At 53.3% G+C, this 20802-nt stretch overlaps 2 protein-coding genes across 2 annotated transcripts; one reads left to right on the forward strand and one right to left on the reverse strand.

Annotated features, from left to right (window-relative positions):
- The first annotated feature begins 6546 nt into the window (after window positions 1-6546).
- PNPO (pyridoxamine 5'-phosphate oxidase) lies at window positions 6547-11652 on the forward strand. Its single transcript, XM_065896682.1, has 7 exons — window positions 6547-6820; window positions 7704-7828; window positions 8916-9015; window positions 9851-9904; window positions 10154-10282; window positions 10607-10677; window positions 10900-11652. The coding sequence occupies exons 1-7, from the start codon at window positions 6683-6685 to the stop codon at window positions 11066-11068; spliced, it is 786 nt and encodes a 261-aa protein (XP_065752754.1). The 5' UTR covers window positions 6547-6682; the 3' UTR covers window positions 11069-11652.
- Window positions 11653-15143: 3491 nt separating this feature from the next.
- On the reverse strand, window positions 15144-20474 carry PRR15L (proline rich 15 like). Its single transcript, XM_065897837.1, has 2 exons — window positions 20243-20474; window positions 15144-16306 (listed from the first exon to the last, which is right to left on the reverse strand). The coding sequence occupies exon 2, from the start codon at window positions 16275-16277 to the stop codon at window positions 15975-15977; it is 303 nt and encodes a 100-aa protein (XP_065753909.1). The 5' UTR covers window positions 16278-16306; window positions 20243-20474; the 3' UTR covers window positions 15144-15974.
- Window positions 20475-20802: the final 328 nt, after the last annotated feature.

Consider the following 20802-nt stretch of genomic DNA (forward strand, 5'->3'; position numbering starts at 1 on the left):
TTCTGTTCTTCTACTGTCCCTCACCCCAGCACCGCAGGGAAGGCAGCAGGCTGATTTTGGTTTTAGCAAGTGCTGCAGATCTGAAATTTTGGTGGGGATTTTTGGGGTGGGCAGGGGATGGGACAGGGCTCATTAGGAGATCAGGGGTTGGGATGGTAGGCAGACTGCGATGGGACCCAGCTCAGTACCTGTGTTTAAACCTAGCAGGGGCCTGAAGAGCATCTGAGCCGAAGGAAGAGGCAAGTTGTTCTCAAGCATATAGAGAACAGTACGTGCTTTCCTTGTAACAACAATGCCTCTTAATCAGCCTCAAAAAGACACAGCCAGGGTGGCTGTTCTGTGCAAGAGTGGCAAGGCTCATTTAGAGCTATCAGTCTCCTTAACTGCGTTTCCTTTGTCACCAGCGCCTGCATTTTTGCAAGCAAACAGCTTGTCCTTAGAGCCAGTCCACCCTCACGTCAGCTGAAGAAATAAAAAGGAGATGGATCTCAGATAGATCACAGGTCCTCTGCCCCCATCACTTCTTTATTAACAGGCAGGGAGTCCCGTCCCAAGCATACTTAAGCCCTTTGGGTGATACCAGACCAACCACTGTCTCTACCCTGACATGGAAGCCTCCTAACCAGCCCAGCAGCCCCACTTCTCATTGCTGCACTGGCAGGAGGAGGAAGACATGAGGTATATTTATCTACTCTCACGTGCGGATTGTGTGACTAGAAAACTGCCTTACTGTGTTCTTGATCGGGATTGGCGAGAGAAGGGGAATGTTAACAACTGACCTCTTTCTGCCACATGTTCCCCACCGGCTTTGCTCTCAGGCACAAAGAACTATCCTTTCCAAGTCATGTGCTTTATGCTTCAAGTGTGGAAACTGACCTGACTCCTTGGCATCCTTTGGAAATGAGGTGTCAGCCCTCAGCAGGCAGAGCGGTGTGCTGGCACTCGGGATTTCCCTTCTCCAGTGAGACTCACGGGTTCAAAAGTTATGCCTGACCATCTCTGCCTCCCGTGGGATGCCTGAGTTAGAAAGGGAGCAGGAGGGCTTCCCTGGTGGCGCAGCGGTTGATAGTCTGCCTGCCAATGCAGGGGATGGGTTCGAGCCCTGGCCCGGGAAGATCCCACATGCTGTGGAGCAGCTGAGCCTGTGCGCCACAACTACTGAGCCTGCGCTCTACAGCCCGCGAGCCACAGCTACTGAGCCCACGTGCCACAACTGCTGAGGCCTGCGCGCTTAGAGCCCATGCTCTGCAACAAGAGAAGCCACGACAGTGAGAAGTCTGCGCACCACAACGAAGAGTAGCCCCCAGCTCACCGCAACTGGAGAAAGCCCGCGCACAGCAATGAAGACCCAACACAGCCAAAATAAACTAATTAATTAATTAAAAAAAAAAAAGGGAGCAGGAAAATGTATTCTGCCTAGCGCGGCTGTTGGCCTGGGGAGAGAACGGAGAGACCTGGTAGCAAATTAGCCCTCATCTGCTTTAATCCATCCCTTATTTACTGGAGTTGCAGGGGGTGGGACTGTTGACACTGATGTGGCCCAAGCTCGCCCCAGGCCAGAGGCCTCCCCAGGACACCTGATTGGCCCTGGTTGAAAATCTGGGGGCAGGTTACTCCCAGCAGCTTGAGAGTGGGGGTCACACAGCCCGAGTTCCCTCCCTAGGGTCCTGTGCACCAAGGCCACCCCTCACCACCCGCTCCTGTCTGCTCAGTGATGGTCAATGCTACAGCTCATCCAGATACTAGGATTATGAGCCCGAAATAAAAGGGGGCTGGGGAAGACCCTCCCCTCCTGAAGGCACATTGGGCAAAGTACTTTTTTGTTGTCTAACTAAACCAGCAAATAGATCTCAGGCTTCCGTCAAACTACTCAGTCCATCTTGACAATCACCTTCGAGGCCCCACACTTGAGTTTAATGATGGGAGCTGCCTGCAGCATCTCAGGTCCCTGCACCCATCAGGGGCTTGTGGCTGAGGTCTAGATGGTGGTGGATTCCAGGGAACCTAACTTGGGGGTCAGACGCTGCCTTGGGACAGAGACCTCCTGTCACCTGACCAAGGTCTCTGGGGCTGGGATGAAGCCACTAAAGGAACTGCAATAATCTCAGGACAGGTGGCAGTTGGGTTTCCTAGTGAAGAGGTCCTCGGGGAGTGGAAGCGCAGGAAGTGAGCCTGGGAGGATGGAATAAAGAAGAGGGGTGTGGGTGAAAAGAAAGCAAACCATGGAGGGAGAGGCAGAGAATCAGGGCTTGGAGGGGAGCGTCAAATACCTGCTAATCGGGATTGTGGCCAAGAGGAAATTAGAAATGACCACAGGTCAGGCCAAGAGGATTGACCAGGATTTCTTAAATGAAACTAAGGAACCGCCAGGTCATATCCTTTGGGCCTGCTGAGAACTCATCAGGCCTCCTCCCCCTACCTGTGGCCCACTCTCTGATTAGCCAGTGCCCGGGCTAAGAGAGGTGACCCAGCCAACTCACCCTGGAAACCTTAACATCCCTCCAGCCAACAAAGACCCTCTTGGTGGCCCTGCTCCTACCAGGTGCCAAAAAACCCCAAGCCCCACTCACCAAGTTCAGAGAAGTTTAAGAAAAGCAGATTATGCATAAACATTACAGATTAGCATTTCCTGGCTGGGATTTTGAGAAGGAGCCAGGGAAATTAAGCAGTCCCTCCCATGAAGGAGCTTCTCAGGGGGAACACATATGAAAACAATGGGACAGATTCAGGGAGCAATCCGTGAGCACATGCAAAGGATTGTGTGAGGGGTTAACTCCATAACTGTAAGCAGGACAGTCGGGTAAGGGTCAGCCGTCCTGCATCCCCCTCTGGGTCACCTGATAACCATACTCAGGGCTCAGGCATCTGCTGGCCGAGCACCAAGTACCCACCTGTCTGTATGTCCTGAGGCTCCACACTGAGTTCACCCAAAGCTAGGCTGGAGAATTCCTGAGATCTGGGCCCCCAGCACACCCCTTCTGGCCTGCTGTTGGTCCCCTGGAAAGCTGGGTGCTATACTTCAGGAGCATCTTTACCACTCTTCCAGGCCCCCTTCCCTTCCCAGACACTGTCATCCTCCCCCATGGCTTCAAGTGCCACCTCGGAGGCTCATGACACCTAAACCATCCCATCAGCCCAGACCTCTCCCCCAGCTCCAGAATTGATTTTCCAACCCAACCGAATGTGGTTGTCCCATAAATCCTCACACTCAACAGGTCTGATGGCGACTTCATCTTTCCCTTAATCCTCTCCAACATTCCCCCACTTCAATGAACAGCACCGCCCATGTCGCCTAAAGCCAAGCTGCTGAGTCAAATCCCTCCTCTCCACCCCACACCCCCCAAACTCAGGCATCAGGCTCTGACACTTAGAGAGAACACAGCAGCGTCTTGCCCTCCTTCACCTATCACCCACTCTGTCACCAGAGCCGCATCCCAAAACAAAAATCCAATCACCAGGGGCTTCCCTGGTGATGCAGTGGTTGAGAGTCCGCCTGCCGATGCAGGGGACACGGGTTTGTGCCCCGGTTCGGGAGGATCCCACGTGCCGCGGAGCGGCTGGGCCCGTGAGCCATGGCCGCTGACCCTGCACGTCCGGAGCCTGTGCTCCGCAACGGGAGAGGCCACAGCAGTGACAGGCCCACGTACCGCAAAAAAAAAAAAAAAAAAAAAAAATCCAATCACCAAGATGTAACTGAAATGTATAATTCAATCAAACAATTAGACTAAAAGGTGACTTAAGAACATAAATGCAGGGCTTCCCTGGTGGCGCAGTGGTTGAGAGTCCGCCTGCCGATGCAGGGGACACGGGTTCGTGCCCCGGTCCGGGAAGATCCCACATGCCGCGGAGCGGCTGGGCCCGTGAGCCATGGCCGCTGAGCCTGAGCGTCCGGAGCCTGTGCTCCGCAACGGGAGAGGCCACAATAGTGAGAGGCCCACGTACCACAAAAAAAAAAAAAAAAAAAAAGAACATAAATGCAAAAGCCTCAGAAGAAAACAGGCAAGGCATAGCCCCCAAACTCACAGCCAGCCTTTCGTTGCATATTAAGAAACCGGGGTGCCTCTGTACAATGCAGTATTGCAACATAGCTTCTAGTCACTGAAGACTCTCGAGAAAAGATTAGTAACTTTACAAAGCTGGGTGTGGGGGTGGGCAAAATGTTTAAGACAAAGCAGTAACAATAAAAAATTCATTTCTCCCAAGCAGACAAACCCCTTGCTGGGGTTGCAGCAGTAGCAACACAGCCAGCGGGCATGTCTCCACCCTGGTTTGCACTGTGGGGCTGCTTTGTGATCTAGACACCAAATCCCACTAGGCAGAAAAGCACAATACAAGCCTACTTATTATCTTCAAGGTGAAGGAGCAAATATAAAAAGGCAACCAGTTGCAAACTTCCTCACTAACAGCCAAGGATGGAAGAGGCTGTCAGAATCTAGAGCTTTTTCTCTCTACCTGGCCTTAAAAAACCAGGAATTAGACACCCTGGTTTGACAGCAGCACAGGATAAAAACTTAGAATAGTTGTCTAAAGCCTAGTCCTTGCTACCTACCTGATCTTCAGCAGGCACTGAGCCCCTGACTACTTGCCTGGTCTGTTTTCTCACTACCTAGCTATAGCAGCATCACACTCGAGTTGCTCCCTCTTCCTGGCATGCCTGTTCCGTTGTCCATCTGGAGAACCCTTACTCATTAAGGCAAATCAAATGTCTGCTCCCTTTATGAAGCCTTTACTGACTGAGTGACCTCTGGAGACCACTTCCTCCTTTTTGCTCCCCCTTACCTTGCAGAAACACCTGTTAAAATTCCTGTAACTCCTTAGCTTACAGATCTGCCTCCCACTGTAGACTATAAGCCCTTCGTGGGCAGGAACCATGCATCTTCATCTTCATATTTTCAGACCTAGCTCAGTGCCTGGTCCAAAAGAAGTCTTTAACACATGTCTACCCCACTATACCGAGCCCTTGGCTTTTAATTTTTAAGCAAACCATTCAAATGATCCTAGTCTTGGTACCCCAGAATCTTGGGTCCAGGGTAGCATAGCCCAAGCAGGGCTAAGAGTGTAGCTGCGTGAACAAAATCATCTGAGCTGAAGGGTACTAATCACTGCTTACCCAGGTTCAAGTGCAGGGCCTTGGGAGGAGGGGAGCAACGTTCATATGTGGAAAGACAACTTCAACAAGAAAGAAAGCCCAGTCAACTCTCTCTCGACTGTGTTGACAGAGAAAATTGATGGCAACACAAAAACTTTGTACCAGCGGAGGATCCATAGATCAACATCGTTAAGCCTTGAGACAGGTATTATTTCTTTGCAGCAAATTTGTCTTCCAGATTCTATTTGGCTCAAGCTATGTGCACATAATAAAGGATGATAGGTATCTAATGTTGGGCTTAATGAAGCTTGGCTGTAATGCAGACACCTGGGCAGGGCAGGAAGTTTCCCTTACCTGGCACAGTCCTGGGGTGCCTGCCTAGGTGGCTCCTGCAGCTCCCCTTCCTGATGTTGGTGGAAACCAGGACTACACAGAGGCCTTGACCCAAGGCTGCCCCAGCCAGGTCAATGCTGGAATGGGCACTGGCAGGTGTCCTATTTCTCAGCCCTGAGTCCACAGCCTGGAAGTGACTTTTGCATAGCCACCTGCTCCCCTGTGCTCTCCTTTACGGCTGGCACTGACCTGGAAGCTAGACTCCAGCTACCTAGAAAGGGCAAAATGTGAAAAAGGGGAAACGACAAAGATGGGGGTGGCCCGGGAGAGGTGGGGCAATCGTTCCATCTACCAGAACACTGGCTAGTGTGAACTCTGCTGCAACCACAAAAGGGGAAACCATGAGGAAAGGGAGCAGCATGCTCTGACCCAGGTTATAGCCATGAGGCTGGAGAGGAGGGATTCCGAGCTGGAAGATGGTTCTGGTCTGGGATGGCTTGATCCCAAATTTCCCTCTTTCCCTTTCCCATTCAGCCATCTGCTTTCTTAACCATAGTCTTGGTAAGACTGCTCCTCCCCAGACCCCAGAGTACCTCCCCATACTCACACACTGTACAGTACCTATCCCGTGAGATCCACGAGTCATTTGCAACCTGTCCCACTCTTGAACGCCAATTTCTCCCCCCAACCAGATCGCCCCTTTCTGTGTCTCCACATCACCTTGCCTCCGAGTCTGGCCCCTAATTCCGTTTTCCATTTGTCCTTTCCTGGCACCAGCCTCCTCCGACGGGTACTTTCTGCACTAAGCTGGCCTTCAGGCACCTGCTAGGGGCCGGCCCCTTGATACTGACTACTCCGCTCAAGCCCCCAGCGGCTCATTCCCCGTCCCGGGCCAGGGCAGCTTCATTTCCTATACCTTTAACAAACTCCACGTGCCTGTTAACGGCGGTGACAGCATTTCCTTGTCTCTCTGCTCCCGCCCCCGGAGGCGCCGTCCATTGGCTGCAGGGTTCCTCCGTTCTTGCCCTAATTGGCCTCGCTCTTGGAAAACTCTGACCAATGGCATCTCCGCGCCCGGCTCCCTCCACCAACCCTGGCTTCCTCTTGGCTCCCATTGGCTCGGAGGACTTGGGCCTGTGGGCCTGGCTCGGCAACTGGCAGATTCTTCCTTGCCGGCGTAGATTCCCGGGCTAAGAAACTGGTTCCGAACCCAACGGAACCCAGCGCGGAGCGACGCCGGGTCACGTGGCCTGCGGCACCATGACGTTCGGGCTACGGGGCGTCATCGTGACGTTCGGGCGACCCGCCGAGTGGCCCCGCTGCCTCCGCCACCTGTGCAGTCGCGGTGCTGTCATGGACCTGGGACCGATGCGCAAGAGTTACCGCGGGGACCGAGAGGTAACGCCGCCCCGCAGGGCCTCCGCAGGGGCGGGGGCACAGGGGATCCGAGTCATCGCCGGAGCGGAGGGGAATGGGAGGGATAACTTGGGGTTTCTGTGCCACCCCTTGGGGCTCGGGGTCACCTTCGTGGGAGAAGGGGGTTCAAAGACAATCAAGGGGGGAAGTGTTCCGGGGAAACGAGGATGAAGGTGGACTCCAGAGTCAGCTTGTCTTAGGGGTCAGGGCGCGCACTCGGGGGTCTGCCTGGACATCCTGCAGGTCGCTCCGCGCACCCCTTGGGCGGTTTACTCACCTCCTTGGGCCTCTGTTTCCTCACCTGTGAAGTGATAGTACTGACCTCACGGGGATATTATGGACTTTGATATTTGAAAAGTGCCTAGAACAGTGATAATTAGCTTATACATGTTTGATAAGTAACACGAGGGGCAGGAGAACTGTTTTATGCAGGAGGGGAGGAGAAAGCTCCTGGCTCTTACTGCCTTTTCCCTCCTCAGGAGAGAAACCAAGAAAATTATTTTGGAATTGGGAACCAGGGCCTGGTTACCAAATCTGGTTGCATGTGAGCATTTCCAGAAATGCATGTTAAATATGCAAGTTTTCATTAAACCTCAGACCTATTGAACGAGAATTTACAGGGTGGAGCCCAGGAATCTGTCTTATTTTTTAGGCTCCCCAGGTGATAGGTTTGACACCCATGACATGAAACCCTGATTTGTCCATCAGTAGGTGTGGGACCTATTCACCTTTTCGTGGTTTTTGTTATGAGATAGTTGTTATGAGGACTAAATGAGTTAATATTTGAAAAGTGCCTAGAACAGAGCCGTGTACACAGTATGCACTACATGTGTTTGTTAAGTGAAATAAAACTCTCCCTTCCCAGGCGTTTGAGGAGACTCAGCTGACCTCCCTGAACCCCATGAAGCAGTTTGCTGCCTGGTTTGAGGAGGCTGTTCAGTGTCCTGACATAGGGGAAGCCAATGCCATGTGTCTTGCTACCTGTACCAGGTAGGCATAGCTGTGGGCCCTTCTGAAGGTGGGTACAGATGAAGTAGGAAACTTAGGAAGCTCTCAATTTGATGGATGACAACTTTATGATTCTAGTTGTGTTATTAACATGCTGTGTGGCCTCAGGCGAGTAACTTGTCCTCTCTGGACCTCAGTGTCCTTACCTCTAAACCAAAGATTAGACTTTACTCAATTCCATTTCAATGATAAAATGTAGTGCCTCATTCATCTCTGCCCTCGATGCACCCAACCCAACACACACCTTTGTCTCCCACATCTCCCAGTCTCCCCAGTTCCCATCTGCTCTTTGAGAGGCAGATCTCCTGGAACTTCTCCATAAAGCCCTCTTCCTCTCTTGAAATCTAGCACAGTTCTTGTTTGTGTCATTCATTTGACAATCCATCATAAACCCCTTGAGACATCTCTCATATTAGCCTCTTATTCAACTCTGCTTGTCCCCCACTCACTAAAGCACAAGGCCTTGAAGGCAGGGCTCTTGTACTGTGCCCCCAGATATCCCCCAGAACTAGTTTGCTTGGGCCACCATAACAAAGTACCACAGACTGGGGGGGCTTAAACAACAGAGATTTATTTTCTCACAGTTCGGGAGGCTAGAAGTCCAAGGTCAAGGTGCTGTCAGAGTTGGTTTCTAGTGAGACCTCTCTTCCTGGCTTACAGATGGACACCTTTTTTGCTGTGTCCTCACATGGCCTTCCCTTTGTGTGCGCAGGGAGAGAGGGCTCTGGTGTCTCTTCCTCTTCTTATAAGGACACCAGGCCTGCTAGATTAGAGTCCCACTCTTATGACCTCATTTAACCTTAATTATCTCCCTAAAGGCCCTGCCTGCAAATATAGTCACATTGCGGGTTAGGGCTTCAAAACTTAATTTTAGGGGAACCCAGTTCAGTCCATTACAGAGCCCTAGGCAATGGTGTCATACCGCACCTCCAGGACAAATTCCCATGGGCAAGCGGGAGTGGGCAGCCTGAGTGCACAGACAGTGCAGAATCAGGGGGTACAGGTGTAGGGGTGCTCAGACATCCTGTGGGGAGGGGCTCTGACCACGGTGCTCCGCTCTTTGCCACAGAGATGGGAAACCGTCCGCCCGCATGGTGCTGCTGAAGGGCTTTGGCAAGGATGGCTTCCGCTTCTTCACTAACTTCGAGAGTCGAAAGGGACAAGAGCTGGTGAGGGTTCACGGTAAATCCTTCCTGGGCCTGCAGGGTCCAGCCCTGGCCCATTGGTCACCTTCTCATGCCATAGCTGCCCCAACCCACCTGCCGACTGTGCTCAGGCACCATCCTGCCTGCGGGCCTTTGCACTTGCCCTTCTCTCTGCCGTGGATGAGTGCTCTCTGTAGGCACCCCTACCTCCCCATGTTTACCTGAGTAGCTCCTGTTCCTTTGGGTCCAGCCCCCACGTTACCTCCTCAGGAAAGCCTTCTGGACTCCCAGGCTGAGTCGGCCCCTTGCGCTGTTTGCAGTCATTATAACTGGCAACTTTCCTTTCTGCCATTTTTTTAGTTTCTAACCAGGCATGTATTTATGGGATTATGTGATTAATGTTTGTGTCCTCTGCCAAACCGTAAGCTCCTTGGGGTCAGAGGCTGCATCTGTGGTATCTCTGTTATACCCCCAGCACCTCTCCTGGAGTTGAGCAGAGAGTTGGCACTTCGTATGCATTCAATTCGTGAATCCAAAGTGAGTACCCTTCCCTGAGTCCAGTGCAGCCGAACATACGTTCCTGAGGATTTGCAAATCTATGGGTGAGACAAATGGCAAGCCTCACTTTGGAGTCCATCTGGCCCATTCACCGTGTGAACCTGGGCACGTTACTTAACCTCTCTGAGCCTGTCTCCACACCTGTAAAAGTAGGCCTACCTCTGAGGATTTAAAAATGAGACGTTACAGTAAATGCATCTGCAGTGGGCCTGCGCGATGCAGACTCCCTGCCTTCCCCCCATGCTGGAGGCGTCCTCACTTCTGTCCGGATGACTGTCTGTGGATTCTGTTTCATTTCCAGGACTCTAATCCCTTTGCTTCCCTTGTCTTCTACTGGGAGCCCCTAAACCGTCAGGTGAGTGTGCATTCCTGGGACAGACTGGGGTGGGCAGGGGTGGGAAGGGCCTGAGTTTATGAATGAACCTGGTGAGGGTCCCCAGGCTGGGCAAACATCCTGCCTTTCAAACGGCTCTCACTTAGCTGGGCTAGCTGGAGTCAGGCGTGACAGGGCAGTGGATAAAGAGAACAGAGAGGACTGGGGCCTCTACTGGTTGGGGGGGCGGGTGGCACTGAATGCCGTCTAACCAGGACCATCCCTGTGCAGGTGCGAGTGGAGGGTCCCGTGAAGAAGCTGCCCGAGGAGGAGGCCGAGTGCTACTTCCACTCCCGCCCCAAGAGCAGCCAGATTGGGGCTGTGGTCAGTCACCAGAGTTCCGTGATCCCCGATCGGGAGGTGAATGGGGCTTCTCCTTAGTCCTCTGGGTGGTAGTGCTTTGGCTCAGCCCCAGAGGCTGTCCCCAGGGGGTGCCAGGGCCCTCTCTCTCCAGCAAAGTGAAATGGATGGTCTCCCTGGGGGACGTGGATTTGGCGAGCAGGGAACAGGCCTCCTGTATCTGTCTGACCCTCCCGTTGGACTGTGCCCCTAGAGGCCAGAGGCCAGCCGGGCTTGCGCACCAGTGTCCTCAGCACCTGGCACAAGAGCACATGCTCAGTAAGTGGTGATTAAGTGAATCACTGACTGGGTCTGGCCCTTCCTCCATCTCCTTCCCCTGGACAGTATCTGAGAAAGAAAAACGAGGAACTGGAGCAACTCTACCAGGAACAAGAGGTGCCGAAGCCAAAATACTGGTGAGTGATACCTGGTGGTCGTCTAGAAAGGGACACTGGGACCCTCGTGCTTACTTAAAGCCACCCTGTCCATGGAATTCCAGATCTCCTCCTTCCTGGCAACCCTTTGTTTGATGCACGCCAGCAACTCCCTTCACGGGGCGCTGGGATGGCGCGGAGGGTGGTGGGGTTGCCTGGCTGGACAAACGCGCAGAGCACCGAAGCCTCTGCTTCTCCTTGTAGGGGTGGCTACACCCTGTACCCCCAAGTGATGGAGTTCTGGCAAGGCCAAACCAACCGCCTGCATGACCGGATCGCTTTTCGACGGGGCCTACCGACAGGAGACTCCCCCTTGGGGCCCATGACCCACCGAGGGGAGGAAGACTGGCTCTATGAGAGACTTGCACCCTGACTCCCAATCTCCTGGCGCTGACTGGAGCTGGGATCCGTGCTAAGAGAGGGTATGGGATCAGGAGCCAGGCCCTTCTAAACTCAAGGCATTTCCCTTCCCACCTCTTATAGTCAGGGCCCTTCAGAGAGTTCTCTGTAGTCAGCGGGTCTAGTGGAGTCTAACAGTGGCATGGACAATCACAAATGTAAAATAATCCCATAATTATTCTTGACCTTAACTATGAATTATTGGAATAGCTCCCTCTAGGGGTAGCATCTGGTGTGATTCCCTTTTTTTGTGACAGGGGCTGGGCCCACAGCAGCCTTGTCTGTTATCACGTGACAGTCATACCGGCCAAAGCCCGTTGGTACCAGCAGAAGCACCTGAGCCAATCGAGCCAATTGTTTTTTTCTCATCACCAATTTGAAATTTGAAACGGAGGGACTCAGAGCATAGGAGTGTCTGTAGCCAAGTCAATAATGGCCGCCTAGAAGCAACAGCCTTTGGGCGCTGCTCTTGCAACTCTCTCAGCAGTCCCTGGATCCCTCCTTCCCGCGTCTGGGTTGTGCAATTCCTCCTCCTACCTCAGAAAACCCATTATCTCTTTACAAAAAAAAAAAAAATTTTTTTTCTGCTTAAACTAGCCATTATCTATTTGTGTTGCTTGCAACGAAAAGTACCTTAACTATCTCATTTACTAATAGGATATTTTTATACCACTTAACCCAGCTGATAGCTGCCTTCCATTATCCGAAGCACAGCAATGTGGAAAAGAGAATAAATTTATTCTCTGTAGCCCCAAAGGACCCACAGGTGGAAGCTGCACAGAAGTACGTTTCACCTCAATATGGGAAGAGATTTCAAACAATTGGGGCTGCCTAGGAGGGTGTAGGTTAGGTCATGAGTGTTCTGTCACTGTCAGACAGGAGTTTTGTAGAAGGCACTTGTGCTGGTACCTATGTATCAGGAAGCTTTTCATCAAGCTTTACTTTCCATATTTGGTTATAAAAACTATATGTATGTGAAATACATATATACATACATTTGTATGTATTTTACTTTCCAGGTATAAAATTAAATAATAGAAATTAGACTTTTCTGACACTCACACATCCTTTTACCCCCACCCCCAACTGATGATGACTCCTAGATCACTGGTTTTCATCCTCACTGGAATTACCGAGGAGCTTTAAAAACCCTGGTGCCCAGACCCACCCTCAGAGATGCTCTGACCAGTGTGAATGCAGCCCGGACTTGGGGAAGTTTAAAAGGTCCTTGGGGAATTCTGTACAGTCGAGGTTGAGACCCCCCAGTGGTAGATGCTTGCTACTTGCAGTGTGGTCCACAGGCCAGCAGCATCAGCATCACTTGGGAGCCCAGCCCAGACCCACTGAATCTCACTCAGCTTTCAACAAGACCACCCCCGCCCCCAGGTGACCCAATGCACTAGCCTCAACTTCTAAAGCAACCGCCTCCCACCCTCACGATTGGATTCTTCAGTCACCCTTGGCTGAGGCTTGTGCTGAGCTGTAGTATTCGCTCTCCTCGAGCCCAATTCTGGTGACCAGGGACAACCTGGATGAGCGGCCTACAGGCTTCGGAGAGGAGCCAGGCTGGGCAAATGTTTGCTGTGACTAAGCCGGGATCAGAGAACCGACTATTTGTACACATTGGCCCTGAGCTTGCTACCCTGTAAACTGCTTCATTCCACTGCATGGGTGTGTGCTTCCGTGTCTGTTACGGACTCCCTCCTCCAAGGGCGGCCCTCTGGGTGTTGGCCCCCCTTAAGCCTGGGTGCAGGAAGGCACGACAGTAATCCTGTGGCCACCTGCAGGAGAGGGTGCTGGGGTGCCCTTCCCTGCCGTGTCCCGTTTGCATCGTTGGGGGCTCTGTATCCCCCCTGCTTTGGGCCCGGTCTCAGCTGTTCCTCTCCTCTCCTCTGTCTGACAATCACTGCGCCGAGTCTCTAATAAAAGCTCGTCATCCACGCATGATATTAACGTTCAATCTAGCCCAGTCTCGTCCCCGCCCCCCAGGATTGAGGGGAGTTGGGGAATTAAGCAACTCCTCCCAACTGGCTTCTCCCCTCCGGGAGGTTGGGCGTCCAGCAGGGGGAGCCCGAAGCCCAGGGTTGGCCCCTCCTGGGCGGCGCAGGCCAGTTCTGGTCGGCCCTCCCTGCCTCCCCCTTTCCCCCTTGCCACCCCTGGGTCTTGTCCCAGTGAAACTGTGGTCGATAACCCGCAGCCTCTCCCGGCTCCCGCACATATCTGCACCCTCGCTTCCTCCTCCTCCTGCCCCGGCCTCGTGAAAACTTGCAGCCGCCTTGTCTCCGACTCCCTGGGCAGCCAGATCTCCCTTTGGCTTTTAGTACCTCCCCCCCACCCCCATTCATCCATCCCCCAGCTTAGGGATATATGTGGAGTTTCCCTGGAAGATTCCGCGGACATCACTTTGGGCCGTGGAGTGGGGTGGCAAGCATGGGGCAGGGGGGCCTGCAGACTCTCTCACCTAAGAGGGTGGTGGTGCATGCGTTGCCAGCATGAGATAGAACCACGGGTCAGTGGCCCAGGGCCCAACCTCACCCTCCCTTGCCTCAGGGAACCTCAGGATGGCTGAGGTGGCAGGTCCCTACGGTCTGGGGTCACAGGGGACACTCACCTTTGAAGCTGGTTGACTTTCCCTCACTGGTTCCAGGGTCTGGGCAGCCCCATCGGACAGTGCTCGCCGTCCAGGATCCCGAGGCCCAGGCATAACCCCACCTCCCCTTCTGCAGAAGGTGACTGTGCTCCTTTCCTTGTTCTGAGCCTCAGTTTCCCTTCCCTAAGCAGATAAAAATCAAGTGTGGAAGGGGCTGTGTGGTGCAGCAGTCATGTGCACAGCTCTGGCCTCCGTCCCAGCTCGGCCACTGCAAGCCCTGACCTAGGGCTAGTGACTTGACCTCTCTAAGCCTCAGCTAACGCACCTGGAAAAGTGGAAAACAGCGATAATGATAGCACCTGTGATGAGTTAAAGGTGGACCCTCGTGGAGGACTTGTCACAGCGCCTGGCCTGTTAGAAGCCCTCTGTGAGTGTCAGCTGCTAACCCTAGGCAGAGCTGCAGCCCTGGGAAAGTCAGCTCCTCCATGGGAGGCTTTATGGACTGAGTGATTGATGGGACCCTAGAAAGTTCCATGTGGTGGGGAGGGATACGGGAAGAGGCTTTGGGGAAGGCAGCACACCTGAGCCCGCCTTCCCTCCCTCCGGCCCCTGGTCTCCCACACTCATCCTCAGAGTTCCCTCTGGCCTGGGTGAGGCCACCTAACAAAGGCACCCTTGTACAGGTCTGTTTGTTTTGGTAAATTTCCTGGGTACCTCCCTGGGGTGGCCCAGTAGCCTGCGAGGAGCTGACCTGGAAGCCACAGAATCACATTGTTTAGTTGTCACCTGGGTCTCTCTCTGTTCCCACCATGAGCTCCAGAGATTTGGCCAGTTTTTTCCAGTTCTCAGCTCCTGGGTCTGGATCTAACAGCATAGGGAGTAAGCTCTCTCCTTGTCCTTAAACGGTAGCTGTGGGCTATGGTGGAGTTCCTTCATAAAGGAAGGGGAAGGAAACCGATATTCACTGGGCACCTACTATAGGACTACTTACGGGCCACTTAATACTGACCACCCCCTGTGAAATAGGTATTATTACAGCCTCTTTTACAGAAGAGGAAACAGGCTCAGAGGAGGTGATTTTTGTTATTGTTGCTGTTGCTGCTTTTTTTTTCTTTTTAATGTTCCCCCACATCACACAGCTACTAAGGGGGGAACCAGAATTTGAATCTGGATCCCAAACCAAACCACTGAGATTTGGGGATTGGTCACCAAAGGTCTACTCCATTCTCTTGGAGCCCCTGACAGCCTCTCTTGCTGAGGTGTAACTAGCTCCCTCCTTTACTCTCTTCATCTCCAGATGCTAAAGATGGCTTGGTGGTGAAGTCAGTGACCCAGGTGCTACATTTTTACACCTGGGGACCCTTCCTGGTGCTTGAGAGGAATAGTTCGAACACAAAGTAAAAAAGAGTAAAGGCATGAAAAACAGCATCTCAGTAAATGCAAGACAAGAGCATAAACAGGTTCTCTGCTTCTGCAGCATTGTTTATTACAAAAAGAGAAGCCTACGAGGATTTTTTTAAACAAAATTCAAGGCTGCAGGACTCACCTCTGAGGCTGATCCATCTTAAATACTAGTAGGGGGAGGAGGGCTCCTGTCAGAGCCTCCCACCCCCTTTCTGAGTTTGGACCCGCGGGGCAGTGTAGCTTTCCTTTGAGGGTTTGTTCAGGAACCCATGGGGTCCCTAATCTGGCCTTCTGCAGCACCCCCTAGGGAGCGCCAGGGTTGCCCTCCCCCTGCACCTGGGGGCAAAGTTCCAGGAAGTTTCCCACCTGAGTTAGGAGGTGAGCTCAAGTTCAGCATCTCCGCCTCAGCTCCAGGAAGCCACCCCGCATCACGTGGCTTCTGGAAAATGCACTCTCAGAATCGATCCAGAGAATAATCACAGGTAGAGAAAGTAGAGGGAGCAGAAATTCAAACTCATCCTTGACCCTGTGTCCCAGGAGGGGGTGAGGTCTGTCCAGCTCCCTGTTCCATTCCTTCCACGCCCACCTCCCTTCTGGTGCTTCCACCTCTTCGAGGAGGGCTGTCCTTCCTGAGTGGGACTTTTCATCCTTGAACTGGAGTGCCTTTGTGTGTGATGGGGGAGGGCGGGAGGACCTGGGATCTCTCAGGCCTTCCAGAAAGCTGGAGCACATAAATACAAACCTAAAACCAGACGTTTCCTGCCAGCAGGCATCGACTGCCGTCGAGGCTTCAGCTGTGGCCAAAGAGGCCAGCGTGGCGAGCTCCCGTCTCAGATCCGGCTGATGGCAGGGAGTGGGGAGGTGCTAGCCTCCTCCTTGGCCCCCTTCACTGTCCTTTGCCCTCCCTGTCATCAAAGAGGTTGGGGTTCTCTGCCAGCGTAGCTCGGACTTTTTTCTTCTCCTTGAAGCGGCCCGAATTGGAGACTTTGACGTGCTTGCCCTTCGTGTTCTTGTCCACAATCTTCTCCAGGCGGGTGTTAAAGTTGCTGTTGGGGCCCCCGCTGTCAGGCCTTGGGGGCTCTGCGCCGCCCTCAGTTTGGGTGTAGGTGTCAGGGATCTCATACAGCACCTTGGGAGTGGATTTCTTTTTCCGGAGGAAAGTCAGCTTCCACCAACCAACTTCGGTCATGGTGCTCTCAGACCCGAGGGTGGGGCTTTCTGCAGGAGCAGGGGATGTAGAGAAAGGGGTCAGTGGGGAGAAGGAGCGGGGGCCTCGGAGCAGCCCTTTCTAGTCTCCCAAGTGTGGGCTATTTTCATAGCCTGGGCTTGAAAGAATTGAAGCCTGGGGCCAAATGAACCCAGGATTCAGGTAGGCGATGCAATACTTTTGGGGTACATCAGGAGAGAGAGGAGTCTGGGGAAGGGGTGGCCAAGAAGACATCCATGGGGAAGCCATCTGAGCCAGGCGGAGGGGACAATGGGACAACCAAACACCACTGCCAGGCAGCTTTGACACTCCAGGCCCCTTGGGGCTGCAGGAAGGGGAAGAGCTCGCCCCGGTCACACAGCAACCAGGCCTTTGCCACCTCCCCATGCTGTTCCTGCTATACCTCCAGGCCCTGCTGCCAGGAGTGGACAGATGGTCAGCTGGTATCAGATGGACAGAAACACGCTGTGCATTTTACTTGGAATTCATTACAAAATTAAATAGGACTTGTGATGGTCAGAGTAATTTGGACTTCCCAGTGGTCCCCACCACGACTGAATGAGCAGCCAGGGTTTTTCTAAGGAGAGAAATGTCAGGCTGGGAGCAGGAAGTCCCGAGGACTGTTCCAGCCTCGTGACCTCTGGCAAGTTACTTCTCTGGACCTCAGTGTCCTCACCCATCCCTTTCAGCCCTAACATTTAGCTCTAACGTTAATTCCTGCCCAGGAGGTAGACATGCTTTGCAAAGTATTCAATAACATTTATGCTAATGTGATAATTATTGAGGGGTGGCTCCCCTTCCCCATATGGCTTCCACAAGGACAGGGGTTTGAAGGTGACCTGAACATTTGGAAGGAAGTTTGGTGGGGCCAAGAGGTACATGTGGGGTCTGGTTATCACAGGCTGGACCCTCCATAAGGATACCCCACAAGAGGTGGGGCAAGGGGGCTGAAATCCAGGCTTCTCCCCTGTCGTGACACAGATGTGGCCTAGCCTTTTACTAATTTCCACAAAGTTGCCGCCTGAGCTAGTCGAAGTTCTGGCAGATTAAGTTGCCTGGACACCACAAGAAGAAGAGAGCATAGACTGGAGGGATTAAGATCAATGAAAAAGCACGCAGAGCAGTGAGAAATGGAGACATCTCTGGGCCTGGAGGGATTGGTGGTCTGGTTCTCAGGACTCCGTGGCATGGGCTGTGAAAGTCCTGAGGGGGAGGGTACGATAGCCACAGTACACAGTACAGAAAGCTACAGCCGGCCTAAGCCCAGGCAAACGTGTCACCTCCTTTTAAAAACTGATGGTCTTGGGAATTGCCTGGCGGTCCAGTGGTTAGGACTCCACCGTTTCACTGCTGAGGGCCCGAGGGCCTGGGTTCAGTCCCTGGTGGGGAACTAAGATTCCGCAAGCCATGCGGCATGGCCAAAAAACCCAAAAAACCAACAAACAAAAAACCCCTGATAGTCTTAACTACATTTACATTTTCTAAAAAGACCAGAAAGAAATATGACAAATGATTAATATTGGTTTTCTTTATGTAGAAGGAATAGGGGATGTTTTCTCCTCTCCATTTTTTAATTTATTTTTTATTTATTTATTTTTTATTTATTTTTTTTTTTAATTTTTTTTTTTTAGCCGTACGTGGGCCTCTCACTATTGTGGCCTCTCCTGTTGCAGAGCACAGGCTCCGGACGCGCAAGCTCTGTGGCATGTGGGATCTTCCCGGACCAGGGCACGAACCCGTGTCCCCTGCATCGGCAGGCAGACTCTCAACCACTGTGCCACCAGGGAAGTCCTCCTCTCCATTTTTTGATTCCCAGGTTTTCCATAATGAGTCTGGATTTCTTTTAGAGGGGGAGCATATCAAATTCAGAAAAAATGAAAGCAGGATACTGACCTAGGCTTGGAATGAATTGAGTGCCTGCCTCCATGGCCCGCTTGTTGCGGTCATCCCCTGGCCTTCTGTATACCCATCCCCTTGCCCAAAGCAGATACCCAGTGGATTGCTTCCTACCTCTCTGTGCAGGAAGCAGATCCCACTTTGCCAGCTCTGTCCCTCGAGTTGAGCTCAAGTAGCAAGAGAATCCCAGGGAGATCTAGTGCAGCTCCCACTTAGAAAGTGAAGAAGGGGGCTTCCCTGGTGGCGCAGTGGTTGAGAGTCCGCCTGCCGATGCAGGGGACACGGGTTTGTGCCCCGGTCCGGGAAGATCCCACATGCCACGGAGCGGCTGGGCCCGTGAGCCATGGCCTCTGAGCCTGCACGTCCGGAGCCTGTGCTCCGCAATGGGACAGGCCACAGCAGTGAGAGACCCGCGTACCGCAAAAAAAAAAAGAAAGTGAAGGAGGGGTGAGTAGTCAGATAAATACCTTCAGGGCACCCTGGAGAGGTGAGCGCACCAAGGGGATAGCCTGAGAGCTTTGCTTTAGCAGTCTGCCCCACCTGGGCTGAGCACAGCCTTGCACAGAACTTGGTGTGCCAGAATGGGTTTCTGGAAGGATCTGTGGGGAGGGCTGGGAAGGAGGGACATGGCGCTTGCTTGGCCTGTGGGTGCCCCAGTCACTACCTGATCGGGGCAAAGTCCACAGCTGCACCACCTCCCACTGCCAAGGAACTTGGGGAGTGGAGGATCCAGCTCCTGAACTGACAGTAACCACCAAACTGTGTCAGAAAACCACAGAGGGAGGTCGGAATAGCCCTCGGACCCTGCCCCGGAGCCTCTACCACGGCACCAAGGCATTGGTGCCCTTGTCTCCTGGCCTTGGAGAACTCTGGTCTCTCCAAGATGCTTTTTGCCATGCCTTGCTATCCCTTCTGTCCAGGAGGACATGCGCGCACCAGTAAGCAGGTGTTTGGCCTTCTAGGCAAGCCTGACCTATGGAAATCTGAACTTGCGGAACAGATAAATTAGTGGACTATTCTTTGTTTTACAAGATAACCTGGCTATAAGATTCTTTTAAATAGTGAGCTACCCCAAAGTAGTGTAAAATCTGATTTGCTTTAGAAAAAAAAAAAAGTGACATGATAGCCAAACTTCCCAGGTATCCAAAGTTGCAAAGAGCCAGATGCCTACAGCCACATGTCCATGCCTAGTCACAGAGGCTAGGGAGGCCTGGGGGAAGGGAAGGTACTTGGGATTTTGAACAGACTTGGCATTTGGTGACACGTCTGCTTGTGCAGGACCCTGAGCAGGCCGCGCTGAGGGCAGGGCCCTTGCCCCGGGGCCTTGCCATCCATGGGATGATAGAAATCAGCCCTGAAGATGTAAGCTACACCTCTGCTGTTTGCACAGCTTGGGAACCCACAAAGGGTCTCACGGGACAGCCTGCGCCCCCCGCCCCTGCCTATGGTGGTCAGCACCCTGGCATGCATGTAGGCACCCCAGGACAGCCCCCACCATGCCAGCTGGGTTCTGTGAGCTCTCCTAAGGGCCTTGCCCAGACTGGGCTAGGCTCCTTCTGAGCTGGGACAAGTTAACCATTGACAGGGGTGGAGGTGGAAGGGTGGAGGGGGATTGAGGGAGCAAGTCAGCGTCCATGTTGCAAGACAGAACTCAGAACCCCCATCCCCCATCTCTCTGCAGGGCCCCTGTGGTACTTCTTCACTCTGCATGAGACTGGGGTACCCTGGATAGGACAGGGAGATGTTCCTACTGGCCAGCCAGAAACATCCTCCAGGCTGGGGGTAGGAGGTGGTAGGCTCCAGCTCAGCAAGAGTTAACAGAGCCCCACTCTGGAGTTAAACTTTCCCAGAAGGAGCTCTGTTGGAGGCCTGGATTGACTCCAAGAAGCCAGTGGGATGAGTGGAGTTCTGCCTGCCCACCTAGCGAGAGATGGGAGCCTGCGTGCCTGGTTCCCCCTCCCAGCTGGGCCTGTCAGCTGTGGAGGCAGAACTGGGTCCCCTGACAGAGGTCTGTGCCTTGGTTTCCCCTCCTGCCCACCCTCTGCCTGTACCTGTGATCCCGACCGCTCCGGGCTGGAGGCGAGAGCTTCCCTAGAGAAGGAGCTGAGTGGAGGAGCTGCCCCGAGGGAGGCTGAGGGAGGTAAGGGTGCCTCCGGGGTGCCACGCCAGGCAAGGCTCAGGCCAGGAGAGCTGAGTAGGAGCAGCTGTGCGGCAGGTGAGAGAGAAACAGGTGCAGGAGCGGGTACCTGCTCAGCGGCCGCTGCAGCTCCAGGAGTCAAGGTGAACCTGAAACCCAGCCCTTCCCAGCTAAGTAAACAGAAGCAGAGGCTGGCTTGGTTGATGAATATTCATCACCCCAGAAATCCAACCCCAGCACCCCCCCCCTCCCCCGCACCCACCCAGAAGCCAGGGTCCTCCAGGGACCGCCCAGCCAGGAGGAGGCAATCCTGAGAGAAGTCTGAGGTGGGGAGAACACGGGAGCCTCTCTCCTCAGTTTCCCCACTCTCAGGTGCCTGGTGGCAACCCCCAACCATAACCAAGGTCACCCCGACCCGTTTCACGCCCCAAAGAGACCAGACCCTTCCCCGGAATGAACTGCCGCATGGACGTT

The sequence above is a fragment of the Phocoena phocoena genome, chromosome 19, assembly GCF_963924675.1.
Source record: "Phocoena phocoena chromosome 19, mPhoPho1.1, whole genome shotgun sequence".
NCBI lineage: Eukaryota > Metazoa > Chordata > Mammalia > Artiodactyla > Phocoenidae > Phocoena > Phocoena phocoena.